The following is an 11,089-nucleotide window of genomic DNA, read 5'->3' on the forward strand; positions in this document are numbered from 1 at the left end:
GGGACCTGAAGAACAGATTCGCGGAGCTCCAGTCCCGACACGCCACGACCATGCCATGCGCCTCCTACAGCATGCTGTTGAGCTCTTGAGCGACGGCACCGGTTCCGGCTCTTATGGCAGGCTAGAACACCCCGTTGATGCTTGTTTTGGCGCGCCGTCTCCACCGCCGCTTGATCTCGTAGATGAGCCCGAACGCGTTCCCGACGAGCTACGTCACCGCTGCCGCATGACCCACAACCGCAAGCGTCGCCATGATGGCTCAAGGACAATCTATTATGAGTGCTACCAAAGTGTTCCCCTATTATTATTAGCTGATCAGCAACCAGAAGTAGTCGCAGTACAAGTGGAGCTAGTTGCTAGGTTTTCTATGGGGAATCTTAATTTATTATATGGAGCTACTCGCTTCAGAGACTAAGTCTGTCCCAACTTGCAAGTTACACGCGTAACAATGCAAATTATAGAATCCAAACTCACAGTGCAAAAAAAAAAAGCAAATTATTCAACCTATGGCACTAGAATCCAAACTTGCACCGGAATGCAAATTATTGAACTCATACTAGAAAAAAAAAACATAGACATTTGGTCTACGTTCCTCATATTTTGAGGCAGGGCTCACCTCTACGGACACTAGTTGTCCCCTGGCCAAGCTCATGCACACACGTTCCGCGTAAACCACGACCGCGTGAGGCGTGACCATGTTGAGTAGTCGTCTCGATTGTGCAATAAACTGGCGCATATGCATGTACTCGTGAATAATATTGGTGCTACTGTTTACCGTAGCCATATTGTGCAGCAATGGAAGTACACATGATAGCTATTTTCTAATGCTGAATGTTCATCGTAGCTTACTCAGTACATATACGATTCTATTTTCTAATGTATGTACAGCATGTGTATTGCTATTTTCTAATGTTTGTACTGCCCTAGAAGCGGAGATCATTGCCATCTTGGAGGGCCTGTCACCGAGTTTGCAAAGGTCGGAATTACCTATTATGGTCCAATCCGATAGTTCGACTGTGATTGCCTCTTTGACAGATGAGTCCCTGGACCGGTCAGCTTATGGTCAATTAACGCTGGAAATCAAGAAGCTTTTGGCTCTTTGGAGTTTTGTTCCATTAGAGATAGAGTGTAGTCAGAATAGAGTTGCTCATAGTCTAGCTAATATTGGTCGATCTGGTTGGGCCATGTCCCAGACAATGTTTGTATTAGCGGACTGTAACACTATTTCTGAGGAATAAAACCCAAGTTTTACCCTGCAGAAAAAACTAAGTGAAAAGCTGCTGTTTATATTTTATTTTCTAATGGCTGAAAGCGTCTAAGTCTGAAGCTTTTTGTTGTTGTTCTGGTATGCTGGATTGATGCCTAGCAGCAAAGTCTGGAGCATTTTCCTTTGTTGGTTCACAAATAGCACTAGAGGCTGAAATTACTCAGTGCATTTCTCTTGTTCTACAACCACTAGTTAGCTATGCATATTTGTATGAGTGCGTCTGAAGCATTTTTTATTGTTTAGTTGTGCTAGACGGATGCATTTTTCCTTGTTTAGTTGTGCCGGAGGATTTTTTTCATAAAAAAACATTTCATACGATTGATATATTAAGGTATATAATCATATTAAAAAAATGCCAGGCCTCTGCATAGCATAATGCGCACAACCAAGATGTCTAACACAACGAAAAATAAAAGGTCATTTTACAGCAATAAAAAAAAGTCCAACCTAAGATGGGGTAGATTATATCCGAAGATTACACCACCATCCATGAATACACAGGTGTAAACACTGAGATAATTTTGCTTTGGAGTCCCGCTGTCCGCTGGATGTGGTATGGAGGGCTGATGCGTCGCCACATGTTGCAGCGTGACTTGCCACCTAATCTCGGTCCAGTTGAGTGGTGCTAGCATCATATCAACCAGAGGTTCAGTACATAATGCCACGTGAGGAGTTACCATATCATACTTCACATTCCATACCAAAATAATATAAGAGCATCTACACCGGAATCGCCTACTCCGGAGTCCTATACGTCTGTGGACACGTCCACGGACAGTGACCGGGCGGCCCTCAAATAATGCCATTTGCAATTGTAATTCCTAATTTAAAGACATCAAATACATCCACGCCAACTATGGATTCTTGCAAAATGCTGCAGATTTAGACTGCATTTGCGAGGTCCGGTTGGGTGGCAATTTTATGCCACTCAGTTACCGGGCAACCTGTCCATGCATTTTGGATGGATTTGAGGGGTCCAGTTATGAATGTTCTAATACAATCATATAAGAACTCGCAAAATAAAGTAACTTGAAATTACACACCTGCGTAATTACATTTAGAGAAGGTTGACCTAAACAAAACAAAACTAACCCAACTATACACGGGATTGGTGGAAGTCAATTATGACGGTATACCATACACAATGATAGATGTAGTACACACCATGTATGGTTGACAGCATTTTGGTGAGCCGTCGCCATTGCCATTCCCCGAATGATGTAATAAGTACTGAATGTATATAACTTTGGTGAACCGTCGCCGTCGCCGTCGCCATCGCCATCGCCATCACCATCGATTTTTCCTCGTCGTTGGATTGAGATCCAAACGGACGGGACTTGTTTTTCTTCCTCCGGCCTCTTCTTCTTCCTCCTCCAGCAAGGAAGGCAGCAACCTTATTCCTCCGGCCTCTCCTCCGGCTGTGAGGCAACTTACGAATAGCTACTCCGCACACATAATAGCTAGCTTCAGCTAATTGCTGATTGCTTAGTATTTATGATTGTAAGTGCCCTCGCGAGGTTGGCCACAACGTTCGACATGGCAGGCCGGTCGTTCCCATCCGAAAACGTGCAGCACTCCGCCGTGTGCGCCACGAGCTCCAGCGCCTCCAGCTGCCGCGGCGTCGCGGCCGGACGGCGGACCAGCACATCCCGTAGCTTCCTGTTCCGTATGGCCAGGAGCACGGAGTCCATCTGCATGGTGGCGGGATCCTCCCCCGTCAGCGTCTCTAGTATCACCACCCCGAAGCTGTACACGTCGCTCGCCGTGCTCACACGCTCAGTGCGGCGGTACTCCGGGTCGACGTAAGCAGGCATGCCGACGACCTCAGTGTCTACCTGGTCTCCGGGCGCCGCCAGCAAGATGGCTTGGCCGAAGCCGGACAGGCGCGGCGCCCAGCTGGCGTCCAGCAGGATGTTGAACGAGGTCACGTTGCGGTGGATGACCCCACAGCGGTGCAAGTGCTCGATGGCCCGCGATGCGCCCAGCAGCACCTCAACGCGTGCCTTCCAGGTCGACCTCACCGGCGACGAGCTAAAGCTAGAGCCGCCCCTGAGGCGCGCTCGAACGCGCACTCGCAGGCGCAGGCGCAGCAGGTGGTCTCTGAGCGTGCCGTTGCTCACATGCTCGTGGTGGTAGACGATGATGCGATCGTCCTCCTCGGAGCACCAGCCCACGAGTCGCACGATGTGTGGGTGGCTGAGGGGGAAGAGGATCTCGACCTCCGCCACGACCGCGCCCTCCACGTCCTGCCGCCTGTTCTTGCTAAGCACCTTGACGGCCACCTCCGTCTCCGTGCCGTCGCGGAGACGGCCCTTGTACAGCACCTCGGAGCTGCGTCGGCTGAGTTCGTCGGCGAAGTAATCGGTCGCCGCTGCAATTTGCGCCCACGTGAGCCTCACGGGGGCAGCAGGGCCGCCCAAGTAGCAGCCCGGCGAAGCCGCATCCGTGTGGATGTGGTTGGGAGGGCGGGTTTGGTCACCGCTGCCGGAGGTGGTAAAGACCAAGTTCAAGAGGCCGATGTGGGAGTCGATCCTGCCGTTGACCTCCTTCAAGCTGTCGGCGTGGCGGCGGGCCACGATGAGCTGCCTGGCGGTGCTCCAGTTCTGGCAGGCGAGGACCAGCTGGTGCGCCTCGCCCAGCGTCTTGCCCAGCTCCGTGAGCGACCGCTTCACCTCTGCGCGCTGCGGCAGGCGAGGCAGCACCTCGCCGATGACGGACAGGCGGACCGTGAGGTACTCGCACTCCCGCTTGTTCTGGCGTGCCGTCCTCGCTGCATCAATGATCTTGGAGATGAGCCTGCCGACGGTCCCGACGAGTTGAGCCACCGAGGCTGTATTCCCTAGCACGTCCATGACCCACTCTACACGAGGTACCTAGTAGTACCAAGAAGAAGGAGGAGGAGGAAGACGAGAAGGTAGTACTAGTACTCTAATTGCTATACTACTATATATGTTAGGTACTATGCATAGTTGCTAAGGTCGATCGGCACGCACACGGTGTGAGAAATGTCCATAGAAGAAAATTTCGGGTCCTTTCGCTCTCAACATTTATCTGTGGTTCATCTAAAAAAACATTTATCTGTGGTGATCGAGGTTTTCGAGGAAATTCCCGTGAGTAGCTTCAGCGCCATTGATTAGGCGCCGAGCACACGGTTTCAACGGCTGGTCTGCGGCTCTCCACACCCATACAGTACTGATGGGGCGTGTGATCCTGGCTGCCATGGCGCTGTCGACTGGGCTGGGTGAGGTTTAAGATGGCAACCTGGACCAAATCTACCAGGTTTTGCTTGCCCAAACCCGTCCTTGGGAAGAAAACGCAAGCCCATCCTTGTCCCCATCTACGTGTACAGGGTCAGTTTTTTGCCCGTCCCCTAAACCCGCCAGGTTTTCTAAACCCATGGGAAACCCGTCCCGCAAGCAATCAACGAAAATAGCAGCGTTTGAAAGAAAAACAGGAGCATATTAACAGCAGCAAAAATCAGCATATTTAAGCAATAAATATAGTAAGTTTCGGCAGCAGTAACATAAGATAAATAGTAGCCACCAAGAATAGCATTTCAGTAGCAAACATATATAGTATATTTAGCAGCAAAAAGAAGCATATTTTAGAAGCAAAACTTGAGCAAATTTCAGCACAATACAATAGTATATTTCAGCAACATTTCAGCAATAATGACAATATCAAAAGGAGCAGATTTCAGCATAATACAATAGCCTATTTCAGCAACAAAGATGAACATATTTCAGCAACAAACAAAGGCATATTTCAGCCATACATGGTTCAACAAGATGGTCCAATTACACAAATTCTAAAGAGAAAAGTACATTTTCTGTCCCTCAACTCTTGGCGAAGATTATATTTAGTCCCTCAACTCTAAAACCGAACAAGTTGCACCCTCAACTCTAGAAACCGGACAAGTTTAGTCCCTTGTCTCCACAGGCCCGGTATCGCGGCTGACTCAGCGTGGTTTTCATCGGTCTTCGTCCACATGGCAGAATTTATCGCCAGGCCCGGCAGGCCCGAGGAGCTTACTGGATGTTGTTGCTACTAATCGATCGCTACTGCTACTAGTACTTCCCATGACAGAAGCCGAATTCATCTACTCCCTTCGTCCTTCAAAGCGTGTAGTTCCAACTTTATTGGAGGGTCAAACTATCTCAATGTTTGAGAGAGTTTGTGTAAAAATATACCAATATTTGTGAAACCAAATAGGTATATGATAAAAATATATTTATCATGAATCTAATGCTACTAATTTGATGGCGTAAATGTTGATGTACTATTGTATAAATACGGTCAAATATAAAAAAGTTTGACTTTCCAACAAAGTTTGACACTACTAGGAAAAGGGCTATAGATGATATGGCCACTAATGGCGCACCAGACATGTGGTGCGCCACTACTATATACTAATGGCGCACCATGTGTTGGTGCGCCATTAGTGTCCAAATACTAATGGCGCACCACATCCACGGTGCGTCATTAGTAACAATTTTTTTTCAAAACTAGTAATGGCGCACCACATCCACGGTGCGCCACCAGTAATTTTTTTTCAAACTTTTTTTATTTATTTTTCAAAACTAGTAATGGCGCACCAGTGGATAGTGCGCCATTACTAGTTAAACTAGTAATGGCGCACCACATCCACGGTGCGCCACTAGTGATTTTTTTTCAATTTTTTTTATTTTTTATTTCAAAACTAGTAATGGCGCACCGTGTGTGTGGTGCACCATTACTACTTGAACTAGTAATGGCGCACCACTCCCTCGGTGCGCCATTACTAACTTGGCCCAAAAATTTCACCGAATGCATCCCCTCCCTGGACCGCCTTTTCAGTTTAAAAAAAAAGAAAATGATGGAAATGTCAAAAAAATAAAAGAAAATAAGTTTCCCATGTGATATGTGGTCTACTTGTTGGGAAAATTTACAAATATCAATTTCGACTTTATTTGCAAAATCTCTCTGGAATTTGTAAAATGGGCATAACTTTTGCATACGAACTCGGATTAAAAAGTTTTTTATATGAAAAATCATCTACTCGAAAAGTTACATCCCCGTTAAACATTTTCAAAATCCCCAAAAACCTAACAGAAAAAAAGTTACGGGGCTTTTAAGATCTAGAGGGAAAAAATGGAAAAAAATTCAAAGTTACTAGTGGCGCACCGTTTGCTAGGTGCGCCACTAGTAACAGAGAAAAAAAATTGAAAAAAATTCAATTTTTTTTCAAAATATGATACGTAATATGACCGGGAAGTTTGAAATATTTTTTCAAAATTTCATCATACTCATGAACATGAACAAAGTCCTAGACATCAACAAGGTTTAATAGGATTGATATGATAGATATATCTGGGGTTGGATAGAACTGCGAAGTTAAGCGTGCTCGGGCTGGAGTAGTGTGAGGATGGGTGACCTTCCAGGAAGTTTGACCACAAAGTGCGATTTGACTTGAGATTATGCATATTGACCCGAGATTAAGCCATAGTGACCTGAGATTAAGAAAAAATTAAATTTTTTTTTTAAAAAAATCTGAATTTTTTTTAAATTGTTACTAATGGCGCACTTCTATGTGGTGCGCCATTAGTATACCAGATACTAATGGCGCACCAGTGATGGGCCATTAGTAAAAAATTCTAATGGCGTGGTGCTAGTGGCGCACATGTAGTGCGCCATTAGTATCGAAAACAGGTGCACCACTAGCAGCCCTTTTCCTAGTAGTGTGAAGTACACTCTTTAAAGGACAGATGGAGTACATAGTACTACTAGTTGGGTGTTCACGTGAAGGCCTGCTTGAGTACTAGTTCATATTTGTTTTTTCATCTTCAAGTGCTACGTTCACCCAGCAATACTACCAGGTGCTATTTATCCTATTTTTCGTCCGGTCTGCGTATCAATTCTGTCATGAATTTTTCTACCGGTTTGTACTACTTTGTGCACAGATTATCGACTCATGGCATCCATGAAGTACGACCTTCCGCTGCTGGATCGTGACACAAGGTTTACCCTATGGCAAGTCAAGATGCAGGCGTTGTTGGCACATGCCGACTATGATGAAGCACTGGATAGATTTGGGAAGAACCGAATTCAGGATAGGACTGATGAGGAGAAAGAAGGGATCGTATGGCTTTGTCACAAATTCAACACCATTTGCGTAATAATATTTTGCAGGAAGTTTTGAGTGAAAAAACTGCTGCCGCTCTATGGTTAAAACTGGAAGGGATTTGCATGACAAAAGACCTCACTAGCCAGATGCATCTGAAGCAAAAATTATTTCTGCACAGGTTACCCGAGAGAGGTAATGTTTTGAATCATATTTCTGAATTTAAAGAGATTATATTTGATCTAGCTGCAATGGATGTTAAGTATGAAGAGAAAGATATTGCTTTAGTGTTATTTTGTTTACTGTCAAGTTCTTATACCAATTTTAAAGACACCATATTATACAGTCGTGATACTCTCACACTTAATGAAGTTTATGAAGCTTTGAACTCTAAGGAGAAGATGAATCTAATGCCTCATGATTGTTCAAGTTCATCCCAAGCCGAGGAATTATCTGTTCGTGGCAGGACGACGGAGAAGAACTCACATAATGAAAACAGGGGCAAAAGTAAAACCGGATACAGGGGCTGGTCGCAATCCAGAGACAAAAAATATTGCAAGAGAGACGGGCATGACATCTCAGTATGTTTTAAGTTGCAGAATAAGGAAAAGAGGAATGTCACATATAAACCGAAAGGTAACAAACAAGATGAAAATTCTGCTAATGTTGCTGGTGATGATAGTTCCGATGATGTTTTTGTTGTTATTGCTAGATGTGTTGAGACCAATAATGAGTGGGTACTTGACACTGCATGTACATTTCGTATCAGTCCATACAGAGATTGGTTTACTACTTTTGATTCTACAACCCCTGCTGGTTCAGTTTTGGTTTTTGATAATTCACCATGCAAGATTAAAGGCATAGGTTCCGTTTGAATCAAGATGTTTGATGGTACAATCAGAACTTTGAAAGATGTTCTGTATATTCTGAAGATGAAGAGAAATCTTATCTCTATGAGTGCCCTTGATGCAAAGGGGTCCTAGTATTCAGGTGGAGACAGCATTTTGAACGTCACCAAAGGTTCTCTTATTGTGATGAAAGGTGACTTAAGTTCGACCGATGGTCTTTATTACCTTCGAAGTTCGACTGCACAATAGCATTTCAGTAGCAAACATAGTATATTTAGCAGCAATAAGAAGCATATATTTTAGAAGCAAAACTTGAGCAAATTTCAGCACAATACAATAGTATATTTCAGCAACATTTCAGCAATAACAATAGCAAAAAGAAGCATATTTCAACACAATACAATAGCCTATTTCAGCAACAAAGATGAACATATTTTAGCAACAAACAGGCGCACTCGAATGCGCACGCGCCGGCACAGGCGCAGTAGATGGTCTCTGAGTGTACTGTTGCTCATATTCTCGTGCTCGCGGACGAACATGCGGTCCTCCTCCTCGGAGCAGCAGCCGACGAGTCGGACGATGTGTTGGTGACGGAGGGGGAAGACGATCTCGACCTTCGCCATGAACGCACCCACCACGTCATGCCACCCGCTCTTGTTCAGCACCTTGATGGCCACCTTCGGGCCGTCATGGAGATGGCCCTTGTACAAGGCCTCTGAGTCCGAGCTGCCTCAGCCGAGTTCAACGGCGAAGTAATTGCTCGCCGCTGCAATATCCGCCCACGTGAGCCTCACGGGGTCAGCAGAGGAGCCGCCCGGCGATGCCATCGTCGTCGTGTAGTTGGGTGGGCGGGTTTCGTCGAGGCGGCCAGCTAACCACGTTGAACAGGCTGAGCCAGGAGTCGATCTTGGCGTTGACTTCCCTGAATCTGTCAGCGTGGTAGCGGGCCCAGATGAGCTGCCTGGCGGCAGGCGAGGGAGCACGTCGCCGATTATGGATAGACAGACCGTGAGGTGCTCGCACTCCCGCTTGTTCTGGCGTGCCGCCCTCGCTGCATCAATGATCTTGGAGATGAGCCTGCCCACGGTCCCGACGAGCTGCGCCACTGAGGCGGTATCCCGTAGCGCGTCCATGACTCACTGTAGTCCGAAGAAGGAGAGAAGGACGAGGATGATGAGTCGAGGAGGAGGTAGTACTAGAACTAGACTAGCTACTAGTAATTGCTGAGGTACGTGGCCAGGATATATTTGCTGAGGTACGTGGCCAGGATATATTTGCCGCGTTACGTACGTATAGTTGGTAGGTTGGCACAGTGTGAGAAATGCAATGTCCAGAGAAGAAAATTTTGGATCCTTTCGCTCTCACCATTTAATTTTGATTCGACGGCCTGCCCCGCGGTTGAAATTTTCTCTTGACCAAGACCGTGTCGATGTTGGATAAATTAGCATTTTTTATTAATTTAATCTATACGAACATCTTGTCGACGATGTCAAAAATATAAATTTCATATTGTAAGCTAATCATACTAGTACATATTAGGTATATAATATGCATATTTATGAACATACTAAATAGTGCAAATACATAAACTAATAGAGACAGAATCAACACACTGTACTCCCTCCTTCCATCTATATAGGGTCTAATGTGTTTTCCGAGACCGCCTTTGACTATTGATAAGACTAATAATACATGGGATGTATAATGTAAAAATTATATCATTGGAAGCTCCTTTCACGTAGGAATTTGAGGTATGCTTTGTGTAACTTGCATGCCATATATTATTGCTATAACACTTGGTCAAAATTAATCTCGAAAAACGATTAGGCCCTATATAGATGGAAGGAGGGAGTACCTCGAGTCAGGAAGGTGAAAGCGGCCGCAAGGACATTCTCCATGGCATCGGAGACATCACAAATAGCAACGTCGAGGCAGTCGAGCAAGTGTTTGAAGTCGTCATTCTCTTGGTGCAGGATTAAAAAGGATAGGGTTTGATGTGGTGGCGCATAATTTAGCTAAGTTTAGTTTTGATAACCAGTACGATGGGACTCTTATAAGTAGTGTTCTGTCGAGCGTGGTGTATGCTGTAACAAATGATTGTAACAATGTTTTAATTAAATATTATATGGGTCGTGATTTCAAAAAAAAGGATGGGGTTCGGGAGGACTGGTGAGAAGTAAGAAGAACTATGGTGTTGATTCGTACCCGAGGAGGTAGAACAGATGAGATATGATCATGTCACAGTTAGGTCGTCAACATATGTAACGTGTCTGTTAATGACTCTTAATTAATTAGCAATTATTTATTGATTTACAACCAGCAAAATTAAATAACACACCTGACATATATCAGTGCTCAACAACAAAAGGCACAAAAGGAGCATGCATAAACCACTCCTCTCTTCATGCTGCAGTAAGATGTGAAAGAGAATCCCTTATAAGTTTGTACCAAGTCTTCTTTACTCTATGGATGAGATTAAACTTCCCAGCATGTCATGAAGCCACGGCCGGGCCTCCAAGATATATCCAGGAATTATTTGGTGCATGGGTCTAAATAAAGCCCACCCAGAATTCAACAGATGATAAAGTGTGTGATCTTGGCTGCCATGGTGTTGTGGACTGGGTTAGGTAACGTGGTAACAATGACCCAACCGGTCAGGCAGTGTAGGCATCAGTAAGCTCATCTCCTTGATCATGTTGTTTTATCTGTGATGCCGACGCCACGGCTCTGCTCTCTACATGTATATATCTCTCAAAAGTCAAAACTTGTATAGAGCTATCACAAATGAATGGTTTATCCTCAGTTGGTTTTTTTCACTCGGTCTCACATAAATCTCTTGGTGGGCGCAAGGTAGAAACTGATAATTCAGTTATT

At 45.2% G+C, this 11,089-nt stretch overlaps 1 protein-coding gene across 1 annotated transcript; it reads right to left on the reverse strand.

The window, feature by feature from the left end:
* Positions 1-2,272: 2,272 nt before the first annotated feature.
* Positions 2,273-4,316, reverse strand: LOC125542281 (putative serine/threonine-protein kinase-like protein CCR3). Its single transcript, XM_048705246.1, has one exon. The coding sequence runs from the start codon at positions 4,117-4,119 to the stop codon at positions 2,734-2,736; it is 1,386 nt and encodes a 461-aa protein (XP_048561203.1). The 5' UTR covers positions 4,120-4,316; the 3' UTR covers positions 2,273-2,733.
* Between the last annotated feature and the right edge of the window lie 6,773 nt (positions 4,317-11,089).

This window comes from Triticum urartu, chromosome 3 (assembly GCF_003073215.2).
Source record: "Triticum urartu cultivar G1812 chromosome 3, Tu2.1, whole genome shotgun sequence".
NCBI lineage: Eukaryota > Viridiplantae > Streptophyta > Magnoliopsida > Poales > Poaceae > Triticum > Triticum urartu.